Here is an 18919-nt window from a genome sequence, read left to right on the forward strand (position 1 = left end):
CATCTCGGAATCTTCTCTCGACCTAGACACCGGGGTGCCTGTGCGCCAGGGCCTTTTCCTCTTGATTCTTTTCAGATGGAAAACTTTACTCCCCTCCAGCGCCGCCTTCCCTTTTCGCCAGTCCTCTCTCTGTGTGCCGCTAAGCTTCCGTTTCACTCGCCTTTGCTTCGTTGTGGCTCTCGCGTTCTTTCCGCTTCTCGCTGTCTCAATCCTCTCCCTCTCTCCTTTTGCCTTCTCCCGGTCCCGTTCCTTCGGTCCCGCGACTTCCTCAGCTTCCCGACAGCGTCTGCGTTCGGCTTCGTCGCCTGCAGGGTCGAGCGATTTCTCTCCTCTCTGCCGCGCCGACTGTCGTCACTGAACTTTGCAGCACGCGTAGTGCTTCTTCGCCTTTGTCGCCGTCTTGAAGAGCTGTTTGGACGTCACTGCGCGAACCAGAAAAACGAGAATGCAAGAGCGCTCAAACAGAGGAATACAGCCGCTTTGCTTCGCACACGCGCAACCTCCCACGAAACGCGATGGAAACGAGACAGAGGGAGAGACACTCCAGACTTGTGCGGCAGGCCGTTCAGGCCACCAGATACTTCGCTCACGCAACCGTAAACCCTGACAAGGAAGAGAAAAAGGAGCGGCAACGACGTAAAAGCCCGAACTGGACATAAAAAATGGAAAGGAAACGAGAGAGGCGCCGAAAACGCCCGCGCTGAAAAACAGCGCAACAAGGCTCTCCTCACACGGCTGTCGTTCGACCTCCAAAAAGAAGCAAGGCAAACACACAAAGAAAGCCCTTACGCGAGAGATCCTCGGACTTCTGAACCAACTCGTCTAAACTCTCTCCATTCTGCAGGACAGCGTCGATGGTTCTCTTCACTTCCTTCTGCGACACGCACGAGGTAGGGAGCGGACAAAGGCGCAAAAAAGAGGGCGGTGAGGCTTCCACAGAAAACGAGATGAAGCGAAGGAAATCAATACGATACAGAGCGCATGCAGAGATGAAGCGAAGGAAATCCATAGGATACAGAGAGCATGCAGAGATGAAGCGAAGGAAATCCATAGGATACAGAGCGCATGCAGATTTTCCCAGATGACCACGACGGCTGCAGCCTTGCGAGAGAGGCGAGCAGGGAGGTATTCGAGGCAGAAGCCAAGAGGCGAAAGAAAGTCCCCCCGACTTGTCTCGAAGCGCCGCGTGCACTGCTGCCGTTTGCCATCTAGAGAAGCAGCAGGGTGGGAAATTCAGGTGTAGCACGCCCCACCTGCGTCTTTCGCCCTCACCTGAGCAAGTTCAGACTTCTCCACCACGGTCGTGAGTGTGTCCGCTTTACGCGCGTCCTGGAGAATCGAAAACAGACGCGACGGAAAACCCACTGCATGGCCAACTGCCTTGCTCTGACGGCTGCCGCCTTGCCGAGCTCTCCGCGACTTTGCCGCACGCTCAGCTTTTCGCCCGGAGGATTCATCTCCTGGGAAAAACATCTCGAACTTTTCACCGCCCGTCTTCCCCGTCAGCGACGACACCCGCGAGAAGGCCGAGGCGCGATTACACGCCGTCGGTCCGCTTAACACTGGCGTCTTTTCTCGACTGCCTCTAAAGTCCACAGGCGGCGACGCAGAGGGTTCAGGTGGCTTCCGAGCTCCTGCGCCGTTGCTTGCAGGACAACGTCCCCGATCTGATTACAGCTCGTTACACTCTCCAGCCGTCTTCCAGCGACATCATCAGTCCCCCCTGACCGTTTCCACAGTGACTATGCCTTGGCACAGCGCACGTGAGGCAAGCCGATGATGACACCGTTGGGACTTTCTCTCTCTACTTCTCCCGCTCTCTTTCCCTCTCTTCCTCCTCCCCCCTGTCTCTTCTCCCGCTCTCTTTCCCTCTCTTCCTCCTCCCCCCTGTCTCTTCTCTCGCTCTCCTTCCCTCTCTTCCTCGTCCCCCCTGTCTCTTCTCCCGCTCTCTTTCCCTCTCTTCCTCCTCCCCCCTGTCTCTTCTCCCGCTCTCCTTCCCTCTCTTCCTCCTCCCCCCTGTCTCTTCTCTCGCTCTCCTTCCCTCTCTTCCTCCTCCCCCCTGTCTCGTCTGCCTCTTTCGCTGCTTGTACTTACTTGGTAGCGCAGGAGAAGCTGCGTCAGTTCGTCCTTGAAGTGGATTTGCGAAGCAGAGCTGCTGGAGCCGACTGGAGCGACGCTGGACCAGACCGCGACTGGGACGAGGCGGATGAACTGTTTGTGAACCTCCTGCAACAGGCGAAAGGCGACTCTGCAGCACTCGCGGAGACGCCACAAACACACGCGGAGCACGCTGAGGCGCTTCTGCGCTGCGTAGAAAAGCACAGGTCGAGACGCGAATCCGCACGCGGTTCTCAGCAAAACGTTTTTTCTCTCTTTCGGCACGAACAGCCACTCAAATCGTTCCCCCCGCAAGCATCTACATGTACTGTACATTTATATACGTAGATGTAAATATTCACGTATAGTGACGTGTACACATGTATAGGTAAATAACTGTCTCTGAAAAGGCATAAAAGAAGATGCATCGATGAATGCATACATGCCTGTACGCACCTCCCTGTAGAATTGCACATCCTCATCTATCATGAGGTACATCTCTCTCTCTCTCTCTCTATATATATATATATATATATATATACATATATATATATATATATATACATATATATATATACATATATATATATATACATATATATATATATATAGAGAGAGAGATTCATTCGTTTCTAGTTCTACATATAGGTGCATGAATAAAAATTCAGATATGAAGACGCCCGGAAGCTGTAGAGAAGTTTTAGGCCGTGGAGAGTCACGCCTGGGTCTGTGACGGGCATGCGCGGTCCCATCTCTCTGTCACCGGTCGGCGGGGGGGGGGGCGGAGTACGACGGCGACTGCGAGTAAATCGACGCGTTTATTTTTACCTCGAGGGGTAATCCGCGTCGCCGATGGCAACGACTGCCAGTGAGTCGAAGAAGCGATAAAGAAAGGCGACGCTGCCTGCATGCTCGATCGTCTCCCGGACCTCTGTTCCGACCTGGACGCAAAAGACATAAATCTCGGCCTTCGGCGCCCCTCGAAGAGAGAAACGCGGCGCTTCACTCTTTGGTGACGAGACACGGAGAGAAGAAAGGCAGGTCTGTGACACACGTTTGCGTCTCTCTCTCAGAAGCAGAAAGGAGAAGAAAGGAGAGGGAGGCGCAAAAACGAACGGTCGCGCGACTCGGGGAACGCCGCCGTGACGCAGGCAAACGAAGAGCGGAAGCGAGAAAGAGAAGGAGAGACAGAGAGAGACATGGAGAGGGACAGAGAGAGATAGACAGAGAGACAAGGAGAGGGACAGAGAGAGATAGAGAGAGAGACAGTGTCAGAGAGAGAGACAAAGAGAGAGATGGTGTCAGAGAGGCGGAGAATCCTGTGGATGCCGAAGAGAACGAGAAGAGGGGAGACGGAGAACAAGGACAAGACCGGGGAGAAAAAGATGATGCGAGAGAGAGGGGAAAGAGCGTGTCTTCAAGGGCGACCTACGCGAGGGATAGCCGTGCGTGCAAGGAATTTGCATGCCTCCTTCATTGCGTGACGCTGGTAGAACGCGTACCTGAGAGAAACGAAGAGGTGGGAAAGAGCAGAGATCAAAAGGAACGAAAAACGCGCACGAGAGGAAACATGCGCAGGCGGTAGCTTACCCTCCGAGCTCGAAGGACGAACAGAGGAAGACGGGCGTGTCGACGTTCGAGGCGCACCGCGCGACGAGGAGCGCAACCAGCTTCATCTTTCGAGAAGAAAAACTTTGGAAAATGCTTGAAGGAGAAGAGTCCTCAAGGCACTCAGGCGACCCGTACGCGAACGCAAACTCGGGCACGACTCCTGCTTGTTCTGTGGGAAAGGACTTGCAGCCTTTCAAATCTCTGGAAACGGGTTTTCGAGAAAACTGAAATAAACCCCCTTCGGGCCTTGCTCCTCGAAAACCGGCCTCCCCCCCTGTCCCGCACTTTCACCCACTGAGGCAACTGCGTTCCTTCATCTCTCTGCGCCTCGTCTTCTCTCTATTCTTTCTCTTGTCTCTCCTTTCTCTTCTCTCTTCTGTCTCTCCTCTGTTCTCTTTGCCCAGTGGATGTTGCCCGGAACGCAGAGAGGGAGTGTCTGGCCTCTTTTTGCTCGGCGCAAAAGTCGTCTCCACCTGAGGCGAGAGAAAAAGACTGGCAGTGTGAAGGCGAGAGAAGCTGGGAAGGAGTGGAGAGAGTCGAAGGAGGAATCTGAAACCAGAGTTGTGAACTGAAATAGCAAGCCAGAAATAGGGCCTTGACACCGCACGAGGCGGGCGATTTCTCACAAAGTTGAGGGAAGGAAAAATCGCGAGGGAGAGGCAAAACCTCTTCACTGCGAGGCGACCAATCCGCAGAAGAAACCGGACAGCCTTTCTCAAGACGCTTCAGAGTCCTTTACTTCTTTCTAGAAAGAAGAGCGAACGCGACAGCGAAAACTCGGACTTTCTTCGCACCAACTGGGTCGGGTCCTGGATGGGCGCCTGCAAGGTGTGCTCAAAAGAGAAAAAACTTGAGCAGAAACCAGCAAATCCCGAGCGTTCTCTTCTCGCGAGGCGCCTAAGAAAGAGGCTGTTCTTAACAATTCGCAACGAAACGTCAAGAAGCAAGACGAGAGACACGCAGGCTGTGCACAGCGGAGAGGCACGTGTGTGTCTTCTCGTGTCTCTTCAGCTACACCAGAGAAGTCGAGGCAGAAGAGGTTCTTCGCAGACTTCTAGCGAGGAATGACGACAAAACCAACTGAACGTTTGTTCCGCAGAAAAGCGAACTCGAGTTCACTTCGCTCTCCCGAGTTGGTGAAGAAAAGAAGGCGCATGCGCGCGCATGCCACGCGCGCAACGCCGACTGCGGGTTCAATTCGTAAAAACGAACGCAAAAACGAACGCAACACACAAAAACTCTTGCCTTTCTCTGCATCTACCTCCATTTTCGTCTCTTTAGTGTTGTTTTTCCCTCGTGGTGTTCCTCCTTTTTCTTCCTCATCCTTCTTCCTCTTCCTTCTTCCTCGTCTTTCTTCATCATCTTTCTTCCTTTCCTTTCTTCCTCTTTCTTCCTCCTTTCCTTTCTTCCTCTTTCTTCTTCCTCTTTCTTCTTCCTCTTTCTTCTTCCTCTTTCTTCTTCCTCTTTCTTCTTCCTCTTCCTCCTTCCCCTCAACTTTTCCTAGTTTCTTTGTGTTTCCCGATCTTCTCTCGTTCTTTCCTCTCTTCCCTGGCCAACAAAACAGCCTTCACCGCTGAAGCATCGGTCTCCTTTTCCTCACAGCTCCTGCGCTGGGTGTCTTCTGCACTGGTTCTTCGCGATTCTGCTCGGATTTTTCTCTTTTGTTTCTCTGCATCTCCGGTCCCCTAGTCCTAACCATCTCCGGTCGCTTAGTCCTAACCCTCTCTCCTGGTCGAGTCTCGGCACCGCCAGCAGGCTGTGCGTCTGTGTTATCGCGGCATTTGCACTACTGACGATATTTACACTGCTGAGATACGATTTCTCAGCGTCTGCGCGTGAGAAAGAGCGAGCTCCACAAGGAACTTCACGAGGAAGGAGTGACGCGAAAAGAGACAACGCTTGCTGGCGTCTTGTCCCTCTTTCGCCACGCACCTTCAAACGCCAGGTCGCCTTCCCCACAAAACATACCGCCATGAGGGCGAGTGCCTCGGATTCGCAGGCACTGACGAGAGAAAACACAAACCTGGAGAAGACGAACTCCCCGGCGTCCATCTTCTCCCCGTGTGTTCCTGTCCTCCTAGAGGAGATTCCCTCGCTCCTGTTCCCTGCGTCTCTTCCTTCTCTGGCTGCTGCTTTGTGGTCTTCCTCGGCTTCTTCTCTCTCCGGGAAAGAGAGTGAAAAACGTTCGAATCTCTCGCTTCTTCAGCAGCTGCAAACAGTCCCTCCAGGAGCCTCCAGTGCATGCGCTTCTCGCGCCGTGCGTGTTTTTGGAGGCGTCGTCTCCATTCTGCCTTCGGGAGTTCTCCTCCTCAGAGGGCTAGTGAATCCTCGCGCAGTTCTCGTTGTCGATCTCAGGCAAGCGACAAGCGCGCAAAAAACGCTCACGGGGTTCCTTCCTCTCCTTTACCCTTCCCCTCTCCAAAAAGAAACAACACATAAATAGACAGATATACGTACACCCTGGCCATTTATATATATTTTTATATATGTTGTTGTGTATGTGATTTGTATATATTTATTTCTGTATGTGATTGTGTAGGAATGCATCCGTTGCGGCCCATACGTCTGTATTATCTTCAAATAAATATCGATATGGAGATCGTCAGAGATGTTTGTATTTCTGACATTGTCCGGGCGTATATGTTTAGGGTGCGGTTTTGGGGAGTGAAGCTTGCGTGTCAGCGGAATTTGTGTTACAAGAGATGGAAAGGTTTTTTTTGGAAGGTTTGATGACCCCTTGTTTTTTGTACTTCTTCTGAAGAGAGGCGCTTGTTAATCTGCAGTTTCAGGATTCCAAGTTGAAGCTGCCCTGCCGCTCTTGCAGGATGCGTTTGTTTCGAGTCTCGAGTTCCAAGTTTTCCTGTGTCACTCTTTGCTTTCTCGTTCGTGTTCTCTCATTTGCGTCTTTGATATTTTGACCTTCCCTCGTTCTCGGATCGCGTTTGCGACGCTCGCATTTGTTCCTGTCTCTCCTGCATGCAGCGCACTCCCCCCCTGCGGCGTGGCCGTTGCCCGCGAGGCTGTTGCGGCTGCAGTAGCTCGGAGGCGAGGAAGCGCTGCTGAGCGAGGAGAGTCAGAAAACGTCCAAGCAGACGCGGACACGCCTATCCTGCAGTTTCTTGGAGAAGTTGTCCCTGTCGAGCTCTCAGCCTTCGCCAGAGCAGAGAGGCAACTCATTCGACAGCGTGAAAACGAGGGAGAGGCGGCGGAGAGAGAAGAAGAGAACGACAAAGAAGGAGACAGCGAAGAAGAAGGCGAAGAAGGAGAAGGCGACGAAGAAGGAAACGACAAAGGCGCAGAAGAGGCTCCTTTTGACGGCGCTTCTCGTCGGGGTCAAGCGAGGCTGCGAACGGGGGAAGAGAGAAGCGAGGAGAGGGCGGAAAGGAGAGAGAAGAGAAACGACGAGTCGCGCGAGAGAAGAATCGGATTTTTGGCGGCGCGCGTGTGCCGGCGAGTTGACGGCTTAGACGTCGGTCTCTACATGCGGTCGCTTTACCTTTTTCGCAGAATGCAACGTGAAGAGAAACTGGGCCAGTAGAGCGAGCGAAACGCCGTCATGGTTTGTCATTCGCGCCACACAGACCAAAGCAAAAGAGGCGACTTTTTCGCAAATGTGAAAATGCAGAAACCCCGCCTTTTGCGGATCCCCGAGACGAGAAAATGTTGAAAATCAGTATCCCTTCACGCGACGTTCCACGGGTGTCTCAACACCCCTCGGACGTCTTAGTCAAATTAGTCAACTCCTCTCAAACCTCCACACGCGAACCTAACTGCGCGTGTGAATAGATGCATTTATGCATCCATCTGTAAATTTAGTTGAGGTGAGAGTCCTGAAAATCCGAAAGGGCGTAAACTCCCCTCCCACTTTGTCTCTGTATACGCCGGCATGCATGTGTACAAGTGGATAAACTTGTAGATCTCTGCATGTCGTTTACGCACATTGGTATCATTCCATTTACGCCACGTGCCGCTGCGTCAAACTATGCCCTCGGATTTGCGTCGCATGTTGAATCCCTTTCGCCGACCGCACGCACCCACGCACGCACCAGATCGAGCAGCTCTGTCTCCTTCTCACGGCGCTCACATTCTTCTTTGTCGTCTCTTTCTTCTCGGGGATCGGTTGCACCACCCTGTCTGTGGTTTGCGACTTGCTGTCTCTGCCGCGCAGCGTCTCGCCTGCGTGGAGTTCTGCCTTTCCTTCGCTGGAAAGTCTCCAGAGCGGCAGCGAAGTCCTCGGCGCCGACGGCGACCCGTCCTTCCCTCGAGGCTCCCAGCGCCGCCTCGTTGCACAGTCCTTCCAACTCCGCGCCGGAAAACCCGCTCGTGCTGTGCGCGAGCGCGTGGAAATCCACTGAGGCCGAGACCACCAGCGGCGCGCTGTGCAGCTTCAGCGCTTGGAACCTGCGAAAAAGAGACCACATCTCGAAGAAAAGGCGCGGCTCGAGGACATCGCGGTTCGCGCAAGAGACTCTCCACGGGCTCTCGCGCCTCACACAGCGCCGTCGACGCTCCCAGAGACAGCCTCACACGCACGCACGCACCGTTTCAGATTTAAGCCAAACACACACATCTGTGCAGGGTGAAGGCAGCTGTCGTGATGGACACGCGACACCGTCTGGTCAAGGGACACACGCAACAAAACATATATATCTACATATATATATATATATATAGATATATATAGATATATCTATGTAGATATTTGAATATATATATATATATATATTCAACATGAGAAAAGGAGAGACAGAAAAGGAGGTTTACACGGGCGCGGATATGCGCGGCCGGAACGGGTAGAGGCACAGAAGAAACGGTGCAATCTGCACAGCAAACGTGCCCAGAAAACGGGGCTTGGAAAGAAACCAGTGCATGCTTCTGGAAGAAGGCCCATGCATCCAAAGAGGCCTCCGGGTGTATGCGCAGCGCCACAACACGTCTCTCACCAAATTCTGTCCGAAGTCCCCAACTCAGCAATCAACTCATCCCCATAAATATGACCCTACATATATCTATATATATATATAGATATATATATATATATATATATAGATATATATATATATATATGTACATATCTATCTCTCTCTCTCTCTATATATATATATATATATGGTATGTCCTTGTCCGCACGTGAAAATGTACACAAGATGTGTGTTTGGAAGAAAGGCTTTGGAGCGTCTCTTCTGTCTCTACCTTTCGCCTTCTGAGGGCAGATCGATGCGCACGATTATGTCGAATCGGCCCGGTCGCTTGACAGCTTCGTCCAGAGCTGCGACACGATTGGTGGCTGCCAGGACGACAATCGGAGGAGGCAACGCAGAGGGCGAATCCTGGGATGGCGAGGGCGCCTCGCAGTTTCCACGCGCGTCTGAGGATCCTCTGGGCGTTGCCGAGCGATGGAGGAACGGGAAGAACAGAGGGAAGGCGAGCGCGCGCTTGAGGGAGGCGAGAAATGACGCGGGCGTCGTCTCCTTCTCGTAGGACGGAGCGCACGCGGACGCTTCTGAAGCGGCGAAAGACGCTTTTTCCAGGGTTGGATCACTTCCTCGTGCACCCCGAAGGCCTGCGCTGTGGAGCCCGCCGCCGCTCGGTCGCTCCATGCCGTCCAGCTGGTAAAGTAACTCGTTCACCGTCTGGACATACTCCTGGGAGCTTCCACCTGTGGCGGCGAGCGCCGGGAGATCGAAAGAGACGCACAGAAATCCACTGCTTTTCTCCATTTCCAATGCAGTTGTACACCTATACATCCGCCGCGTGCATACAAATATCCGTTTCCATGTTTATAGATATATATATAAATATATAGGGAGAGAGAGAGACTGGATGCTACCGAGTGTTTTTTCCGGTGCCTGCTGCAGCCGAAGCCGAGACCAGCAGCATCGGCGCCCCGCACCTTTCATGCCTTTTCGTTTCTCGTCCATGTTCTCCCTCTTCCTTACCCTCCTTCTCTTTCTCGTCGTCTCTCTCTTCCTTACCCTCATTTCCGCTTTCTTCTCTTCTCCCTGTTCCTTACCCTCATTTCCGCTTTCTCTTCGCCCTGTTCCTTATCCTCCTTCTCTCTCTTCCTTCCCTGCTTTCCTTTGTTTTTCTGTTCCCGCTCACCGATGCACTCTTTTCGGTCCAGGGCGATCGCGTCGAATTCGTCGATGAAGACGACGCAAGGCGCCTGGGCCTTCGCCGCCTCGAAAAGTGCCCTAACGCGCGCAGCGCCTTGCCCCACGTAAAGCTCCACAAAGGAGCCTCCGCTAATCGACAAAAAGGGAACGGAAGACTCGCCAGCGACTGCTCGGGCCAGCAGCGTTTTGCCTGCCACGCAAGTCGCAGACGCCACACCAACCATGCGGCCCATCACCGCGGTCTCAGTGTCTCCATCGCTCCACAGACTCGGACGCCCCTCCACACGTATATGTATATATATATATATATATGCGTGTATACATGTATATATATATATGTATATATATACATATGTATGTGCATGTATATATATATATATATATATATATATATATGCATGTAGAGAGCGAGGTAGATAGATCTAGAGAACGGTAGGCACATGGGTCTGGAGATACGTAGATAAACATTGAGATAGAAGGAGACAGACCGATTGCGAGAGAGACATGCGTTTAGACATAAAGCATATATGCATGTGCACACGTTGAAGGATGTTGGCATACAGGGAAGTGCAGGCATTGAGGAGACGCGTTTGAAAATGAGACGCGTGGACGCGCTGTCTCTTACCTGTTCCGGTTGGGCCTTCGAGCAAGATGCCTCGCGGGGCTCTGGCGCCGAGCGCGTCAAACGCCTGAGGCGAGCGGAGGAACTGAATCACCTGCCTGAGTTGTTTCTTCGCTTCGCCATGGCCCGCCACGTCGGCAAAGGTGACGCGCGAGAAAGAAGGCGGCTCTCGTCTTCTCTCTCTGCCCCACACGCTCGGCGGCACTGGCGGAAGCAAATTGTAGTAGCGCCCTAAAAGCAAAACAGGATAGACCCCAATCACACGCGAAAACACCTATCTATACGCATATGCATATGTGCGTGAATATATATATATATATAGATATACTTATATATATATATATATATATATATATATATAACTTTTTTGTCCTATGTCTCTTGCGACGTATCTGTGTCTAGTGTTTTGCCTCGGTCAGCCAATTTCTGTTCCTGCCTCTCCACGCATTTGTCCAGGTGTGTGTGCAGCTGTCAACGTCTCACCAGCTGTATATATGCATGCATATATGTGCATTTATCCCTGAGGAAATTTGAAGAGAGATAACCCACGAGGCTGATCCGTATTCATTTGTCAACCGTACATTCGCATATATATATATATATATATATGCATACATATTACGTGTACATTTGTGAGTGTATTTCTTTATAGATGCGTGCATGCAGATGGGTGCGGTGGAGGGTGAGAGTGTGGGAGGCCAGCGAGACCCAGGAGGGCGCCTCCGCAGAGAGACACACTTTTGGCTGATTCGAGAACTCAAAAGAAGATTTGATCGAGTAAAAGCAGACGGTCAAGCAGGCGACTTGCGCCTTTTCTGTCTGGGCTTTCCTTCCTTTGTTTTTGTCACCTATAAAGTAGAGGAGAGTTGAGAGCGCTGCGAGTCCGGCAAAGGCGAGGATGACCTCGAGGAGTTCCTCGAGGACAGATTGCCCGAGGGAAAGGCTCCGTTCATAAGCGCCTTCCAGTGTGTGTCTCCATGCGTTTTCCCCAAGCACCTGCAAAACTTCAACTCCTTCGTTGTGGATTAAAAGCCGAGCAAGTTCAGCCTCACTCCCAGGCACCGCGCGCGTCAGAAAGAGCGGCGCAGACAGTGCAACAGACGAAAGCTCCTCCACACCCACAGGCGACGTGAGCGAAGAAGGGGAAGAGAGAGAAGGGGAAGAGAGAGAAGGGGAAGAGAGAGAAGAGGAAGAGAGAGAAGGGGAAGAGAGAGAAGGGGAAGATGAGGAATGGGGGGAGTAGAGGATGACAGGAGCTGAGGCGGGGAAAAGCGCAACCGTTTTGAGAGAGGAAGAGGCGAGAAGCCGCAGAAAGTGAGAGAAGGGTGCCACTACAGGCGGCGAAGGAGAAAGAGACGCCAGGGACGAGGACAGAGAGGAGAGAGACGCATCTGGAATGAGGGAGACAGAAGGAAGACCGGGAGAAGAGCTCGAGGAAGGGAATAAAGAAGGAACGAAGAAGGCGCCCAACGCCAAGGCACCGCCATAAGCGCCAGTATACAAAAGAAACGACCAAGAAACGGACGGCCCTGAAGGCGGACGCTCCTCTGGACAAGGCAAAGGAGGTGTGAAAGAAGAGGGAGAAGAAGAAAAGGAAGAAGAAGAGGAAGAAGAGGAAGAGGAAGAAGCAGAGGAAGAAGGAGAAGAGGGAGGAGAAGAGGAGGAAGAAGAAGAGGGAGGAGAAGAGTAGGAAGAAGAAGAGGGAGGAGAAGAGGAGGAAGAAGAAGAGGGAGGAGAAGAGGAGGAAGAAGGAGAAGAGGAAGAAGGAGAGGAGGAAGAAGAAGAGGGAGGAGAAGAGTAGGAAGAAGGAGAAGAGGAAGAAGAAGAGGAAGAAGGAGAGGGAGGAGAAGAGGAGGAAGAAGGAGAGGGAGGAGAAGAGGAGGAAGAAGGAGAGGGAGGAGAAGACGAGGAAGAAGAAGAGGAAGAAGGAGAAGAGGAAGAAGAAGCAGGGATAGGCTCTTGGTTTTTTTCCTGCATTTTGTTTCTCGTTTGTTTATAAGAAATTTCTCGAGTGTGATGAAGACGAGGGCAAAATGCCAGGACTTTTGAGTCTAATCTGTCGTCTGCCAAAGGCTGAACGAAGGCCAGTGAGACTCCAGCATCGACGGCAGAGAAAAGGAGACGGTGAAAAGGGCGTGCAGATATTTTTGTTGTGTCTCTTCTCCCCTCTTTATGTCTTGGTTGGAGGAGACCTCGCGCCTAAAAAAAGGCAACAAAACATGCAGAGGCCTGCATGTGCAACGAGCGTTTTATTCGCTAGATTTTCCCGTGCATGCGCTCGTTGAATGAGATCTACTGACACGAGTTCGTCTCTCTCTTTCCCCTGACAGCACAGAGAGAGGCTTGGCTTTAACGACCTTCTCTTCCTTCTCCATCTTCGTTTCTCTCGGAGCATGGGGATTTGCCTTTTCCCTCTTTCGTTTCTTCCTCCTCTGACCCCTCTCTGCTCCTCGAGCCTTCTTTCTTCCTCGCACAATTTCCTCTTGGCCCTCGGCGATCTTCTCGTCAAAGAGCGAGGGACGTCTTGTGTAGACACCTGAACCTGCGGAGGCGGAAAAAGAGGAGAAAAGAACGCGCAAAGGGAAAGCTGCATGCTCCAAGAAACAAGAGTCACGAGACACACACACACACACTCTCTGGTCCAGTTTTTTGTTTACAAGTCCCTGGGACGTGGGTGACGTTTTGCATTCGTTTCCCGTTTCCTTCTTCTCTCCTGGCTCTCGAACCTCGAGAAAACGTCTGAAACAGACTCCACATTTCTCTCGCATGCACGTGTGCTCTTCTTATCAAGGTCTGATAACCTCTGTCTCTTTCTCTGTTTCAGTCTCTGTGTTTTTCTCGTTCTTCGCTCCTTTCTGTTTTTTTCTTCACCTAACGGACTCGGGTGTTTTTGTCTCCGGGAGTTGTCTTCGTCTCTCTGCTGCCTCGCCCCTCTCTTTTATCTGACAAGAGCTTTTCCTCGAGGTGACCCTCCAACCGAGACAGAAGAATCTGCCTCGGCGAAGAAGCGAGAGCAAAGGCGGATGCAGAACGGAAGAAAAAAAGAGCCGAAGCAAAAGACAGCAGGACGAGCAGAGAAAAGAGGGAGACGGAAAGAAGCATGACAGACACGCGTACGGAGACAACACAACAGAGACAGCAGGATGACAGACAGCTTGGGCGACAGTCCCCTGCAAATAGTCAAACGGGCAGAGAGGTGATCTCGCACGCTTCTTCCCCTCGCTCGCCTGCGTCTCCCTTTTCTCTCTTCTTCCTCTCCCCAACTTGTTTCGTCTTCCACTTCCCCCTCAAGCGGTTCGTTCTCTCTTCTGCGAACACGGAAGCTCACCGGCATCGGAAAAGAGACAGACAGGAAGCATCAGGGACCGGTCCTTCTCGCTCTTTTCTCGGGAGGCCCACCTCGTTTTTCGCCTTTCCACTTGTTGTGTCCGGCGCGTCTCTCCTGTTCTCCGCCGTCCTCCACAGCACCTCGCCGCTCTCCTCTTCGCCTGCTCATGTCCTGCTTCTGCCGCGCTCTCCCTCCCCTTTTCCTCCCCGCGGTGTCCTGACACTCTCTCGCGTCTCCTCCTTTCCCTCCATGTTGATTCTTTCTCAAAGGCAACCATGGCGCATGTGCCGTCCTCCCGAGGCCCTCTCTCTGCTTCCCTGTCTCCTTGTGTCTCCTGTCCACAGCCTTCTTTCCGACCTTCCTGTGCCTCCCCTGCCTCTCCGTCTTGCTCCACGCCGCCTTCGCCTCTCTCTTGCGTCTATATCTCTCCGAAATTCGAGAAACTCCACGAGGAGTACCTCGCCTCTCTCACCAGCCTCGCAGTCTCCCCCGTCTCTTCTGCTATCTCCCCGCCGTCCGCGTCCTCTTCACTTCCTTCTTCCTCTTCACTTCCATCTTCCTCTTCACTTCCATCTTCCTCTTCAGTTTCTTTCGTCTCTGCTGTCGGGAGTGCCAGGGAGAAGCCGGGGAGGAACGGCGAGGAGGAACGGCAGGGGGAAGGAAGAGCGACCGAAAACCCAACGGGCGCGCAGGGCGCGTCGAGCAGAAGTCGAGCAGAGACCGACGGCGAAGAAGGCGAGCGAGAGACGGGCGAAAACCGCATCGAAGGCCACGCCGGAACGCGCGGTTTCTTTTCGCTTCTCGGCTTCTCAGATTATGCCTCTCAGCCAGGCAAACGACATGAAGACCCAGCGAAACAGAATGGAGTCTCTCTGCATCCGAGACAAGTGCCGTCTGTGATAGCCCCCTGGATCGATTCCCTCTTCGGCGAAGAACCTCCGACCTTCGAACCGTCTCCCCCGCCTGCTCTTGCCTCCCGTCCTTCACCTTTCACTACTCACTTTCCCAGTCCCACTTGTCCTCCCTCTCTCTCCTCTTCCTCTTCCTTCGCTTCTTCCTCTTCCTTCGCTTCTTCCTTTTCCTTCGCTTCTTCCTCTTCCTTCTCTTCTGCCTGTTCTGGTGCATTGTCTCTCTCTCCTTCGGACGCCTGCGTTTGCTCGGCTGCATGCTTCCCGGTCGCGTCTCTGCAGCCTTCGCCGTCAGCCTCGTGCGGCTGTCCTTCCCCGCTTGCTGGCGGGTCCGTTGCTGTCTCTCGGCCTGCTGTCTCCCCCCCCTTGCGTCCCTTCGCGTTGCGCGGGGCTCGACAGCGAAAGTGTCTCCTCACGAAGGCGGCTGAAGCCGCAGCGGAGGCGCCTCCCGGGTGGCGATTGACCGATGTGGTGACGCGCCTCTTCGCCCTCCCGACGCCTCGGCGAGAAGAAGAAACTGCGAGACTGGAGACACAAGGGGTGGAGACACAAGGCGACAGCCTCCGTCCCGGGGGAGACCAGGACGGTCGCGGCCAGAGGCTCCTCTCGCAGGAACGCGCCGTGCGCCTGAAAACGAATCCGTCGACGTTCTGTGCCGGTTCGAGCGGAAACAGTCTGTCTTTCCCTTCTGCTCGGTGTTGGAAGGAGAGGCCGCAGGTTTCTCTGTCGTGTCTTGCGCCTTTGCCGTCTCCTTTGCTTTCTCCCTTCTGTGGGTCTGCTTGGTCCGAACAGACGGGAGGCCGGTCGCGAGACGGACGTCGGCGGCCGGGAAGCGACGACGCGTTCGAGCCTAGGAACGGGGTGTGCACAACCGCGGGGACTGACAGAGCGCGAAGACAAGGCAACGATTCGTCCCGTGTCTACGTTTCGTGCCCCGTCTCGCTCTCGCCCCGTGCCTCTGGAGGCGACGCGCGCGTTCCCAGGGACCGACGAGGGCGCAGCCGGGAAGACTTGCAGGCGGTCCTTCTCTCTCGCCACTCAACCACCGTCTCGGCTTCTCTTTCCCCCTCTTCCAGTTTAAGCACTCCGAAGGGCCGAAACGATCTGGCCTCGTCTTCGGCGTTCTCGCCTTCCTCCTCCTCTTTGTCCTGTCCTGTGCATGCTGAGTGTGTCTCCGAGAGCCCACGTGAAGCCGAGGCGGAAGTCCAGAGGAGGGTGGAGCAAAGCAGTTCCGACCGCGAAGCGGCGCGAGAAGGCGAAAGTTCAGAGGATGACCACAGGATGCTTGTGAGGCGGGAATGTTCTTCGCAAGCGGAAACGCACTGTCGCCTTTCGTCGTTCTCTTCCAGGTGCCTTCTCTCTTCAGATTCGCGCATCTCCTCCTCCCCGCCTTCTCGTGCGCCGGGAGGTCGAGGCCGGCTGCGGGGCGCATGCGCGGAGAAGGAAACTGTGGAAGGCAAGGATGCACTTGAGACGCGTTCTCTTGCAGCCTCACTGGCTACCGAAACGGAAGATGGGGAAACCAGTCAGGGGCCAAGTGGCGAAGACGAAGACGCGGAAGAGCGAGAAGACGAGGAAGTGCCGGAAACCTTTCGGCCTCGGCACTTGCCTCCAAAGTCGCCTGAGGAAGTAAAAAGGCATCTTCAGCTTGTCCAGGTGAGAGACGGTCTGAGAGGCGGCTGAAAAAAGTGTGTTTCTGTGTGCTGGCGGTCGTCTGTCCCGGGTTTCGCGCATCTGGACCCTGTGTGTGCCTAGACACGTCGAGCGGTTCCCCGTCGGTCTCTGTCGTTTTTTCCCAGGAAGTCGAACGCCGTTTCTTCTCCACAGTTCTGCAAGAAGCGCACGACGAGGCGCTGAGGAAGCGCGTGGCCTACGTCCGAGATTTCCGGCTGTCGCGTCTCACCAGCATTTGGCAAGAGGAACTCCTGCCGTCTTGGGCTCCAGGGACGCCGCCCTCCGACCGCGTCAAGGCCTTTTGGAGACAGGTGAGAGCTCGAGACGAAAAAAGGAAAGTGAAGGGGAAAGGGAAGATGAAGGGAAAAGGAAGGGGGAGGGTACACTGAAAGAGAGGGTCACAGACAAGATGGAACAGAAGCGGGGAACAGAAAAGAATGGACAGTTCACATTGAACGGCATTTCTCCCCGAGGAGTCCTCGCAGTGGCCGTTCCAGTGCGAGGCAGCTCGACTTCCCCGGCATCTCATCCGTGGATCAGCAAACGCGCGAGAGTGGCGAGGGACAAAACATTTTTTTTGTCGCGTCTTTTTCGTGTCCTCGCCTCAGGGAGTGCCTCCGAAGATTCGCGAGATTTTATGGCCACGTGCGATCGGTAACGCTCTGCGCGTCACCAGAGACCTTTTCCAAATCAATCTCGAAAAGGCCAGGCGGTGCCGTCGTCAGGCTGAGGCGAAAAGAGAATCTGAACACACGCGTTGCTGGCAGGCTTCTTCCTCGTCGTTGTCTTCTCCCGCCTCTTCATCGTCGTCTTCCTCTTCATCTTCTTCGGCTTCGTCGTCCGAGTCATGCATAACGGTTGTTGGTGGAAAGGCCGCGGAGGCAGTGGCGACGGGCGGTGCTGCGAGAGGGACAAAAGCGACGGAGAAAGCCGGCGGTCTTCAAGGAGCGAAGAAACCCGGAGGATGGGAAGCAGACGATCGATCTCCACGACGCGACAGCAGTGCGGACGAGGGCGAGGAGACACCTGGGAAGCAGAGCGCCGAAGAAAGGCCAGAGGGAGAAGAATGCTCCCCGCAAAGTTGCGGCAGAGGCCCGATGACGGAGGACCTGGACGTTGAAAGGCTGAGTCGCGAGTCGTCCTATGAAGCCATTGTGTTCGATCTAACTCGGTGAGGAACGAAACAAGGGGAAGAAAACGGGGAAAGGCGGCGGTGTCGGTCTCTTTCCCTTCCTCGTAAACGTCGTCTCTTCAACAAACAGCCGTCTGCAGCTCCAGGAAACTCTTTGTCTCTGCCCCACGGAGAAACGTTCGGCTTCTCTTCCTCTATCTGGAGGCGGCTCTTTGGAAGCGCGCCGTCTCTACTTCCGGCAGCCGAACCGCAGGAAACTCTTGAACGTTAAAAGGGGAAGAAAGATTCAACGAACGCTTGGTGTCACGTTGCCAGGGAAATGACACAATACGGACCTGCGACTGTGCCGCCTTTGTCGGTGCGACCTCGCAACACACATCTACGGATGTACACGCATAGCTAGACGTAGATAGAAATTGACAGATTGATGGAGATATAGATCAATGGATATAGACAGAGACAGACTGGTAGCCATAGAATTCGATAACTATATATATATATGTATATATTTTATTTTTTGGATATAGGTATGTATGTGGGTGTGGATCTCGATACGTAGATGTATGAAGTGTGGACTGTGAACGGGAACCAGGAAAGCATTTCTGCTGTCTTCAGGACATTTCCGACTCTGGCGTTCTTCAATGTGAACGGGCCTCTGTACGGAGACTGTCAAAACATTCTGGAGGCTTGGGCCTTTTACCGACCTGACGTCGGCTACGTTCAGGTGAATGTCCATACGAGTCAAGTGCATATATATATGTATATATATATATATATATATATATATGCATGTAGCTTTGTACCTCTGTACGTCTGCATGGGCGCCTGTTAATGCCTGTTTTTGTGCAAGTATATGTGTCTACGTGGATGCCTAGACATCGGCAGTCATCGATCACGTTTTCTCGTCTCGCAGTCCCCTTTCGCGGCTGTTCTTTTTTTTTGTAAGCATCTCTGGCTGTGGGGGCCTTGGCGTCTATTCTTTGCGTCTTTTGTGGACGTTTTGGAGTGTTTGTGGTGTGTGGTTTCCAGGGAATGTCGTACTTGGCAGCCATGCTGCTTATCTACCTCGATCCCTTCCCCGCGTTTGTCTGTCTGTGCAACTTGCTCAACACTCCGACGCTGCTGGGCATGTATCGCATGCAAACTGAGACGGTGCACAAGCGCTACAAGTGCGGTCGCAATTCGAGGCAGGGGAAAAAGAAAGACGACAGACGACGGGCGAGAAGACAAAGAGACCCAGAGATAGTGCGGACGCAGAAGACGTGGCTGCACTCTCATGTGTCTCTGCACCGTCCGTGGCGTGTTTGAGATGAAAATCCATATACCTATATCCCTCTCTTTCTCTCTCTCTCTCTCTCTCCCTCTCTCTCTCTCTTTCTCTCTCTCTCTTTCTCTCCCTCTCTCCCTCTCTTTCTCTCCCTCTCTCTCTCT

General features: G+C 53.4%; 3 protein-coding genes across 3 annotated transcripts in view; 1 reads left to right on the top strand and 2 right to left on the bottom strand.

Moving 5' to 3' along the window:
* Positions 1 to 351: 351 nt before the first annotated feature.
* On the bottom strand, positions 352 to 3773 carry NCLIV_009330 (conserved hypothetical protein; the record flags this gene model as incomplete). The annotated part of the gene is made up of 7 exons (XM_003880448.1): positions 352 to 422; positions 790 to 874; positions 1273 to 1329; positions 2095 to 2248; positions 2926 to 3038; positions 3530 to 3599; positions 3688 to 3773. The coding sequence occupies 7 exons, from the start codon at positions 3771 to 3773 to the stop codon at positions 352 to 354; spliced, it is 636 nt and encodes a 211-aa protein (XP_003880497.1).
* Positions 3774 to 7688: 3915 nt separating this feature from the next.
* On the bottom strand, positions 7689 to 10960 carry NCLIV_009340 (putative ATPase, AAA family domain-containing protein; the record flags this gene model as incomplete). The annotated part of the gene is made up of 5 exons (XM_003880449.1): positions 7689 to 8109; positions 8902 to 9317; positions 9722 to 10014; positions 10450 to 10677; positions 10930 to 10960. 5 exons carry the CDS (start codon positions 10958 to 10960, stop codon positions 7689 to 7691), a joined length of 1389 nt encoding a protein of 462 aa, XP_003880498.1.
* Positions 10961 to 15841: 4881 nt separating this feature from the next.
* Positions 15842 to 18919, top strand: part of NCLIV_009350 (hypothetical protein) — a gene marked incomplete at both ends in the record, with an annotated part of 4785 nt that continues 1707 nt past the window's right edge. The window contains 6 exons of the mRNA XM_003880450.1: positions 15842 to 15969; positions 16032 to 16338; positions 16482 to 16667; positions 16965 to 17527; positions 18104 to 18212; positions 18518 to 18657. Coding sequence (XP_003880499.1) covers positions 15842 to 15969; positions 16032 to 16338; positions 16482 to 16667; positions 16965 to 17527; positions 18104 to 18212; positions 18518 to 18657 — 1433 coding nt within the window. The remainder of the gene's footprint in view (positions 15970 to 16031; positions 16339 to 16481; positions 16668 to 16964; positions 17528 to 18103; positions 18213 to 18517; positions 18658 to 18919) is intronic.

Source organism: Neospora caninum, chromosome III (assembly GCF_000208865.1).
Source record: "Neospora caninum Liverpool complete genome, chromosome III".
In the NCBI taxonomy this organism is placed as follows: Eukaryota; Apicomplexa; class Conoidasida; order Eucoccidiorida; family Sarcocystidae; genus Neospora; species Neospora caninum.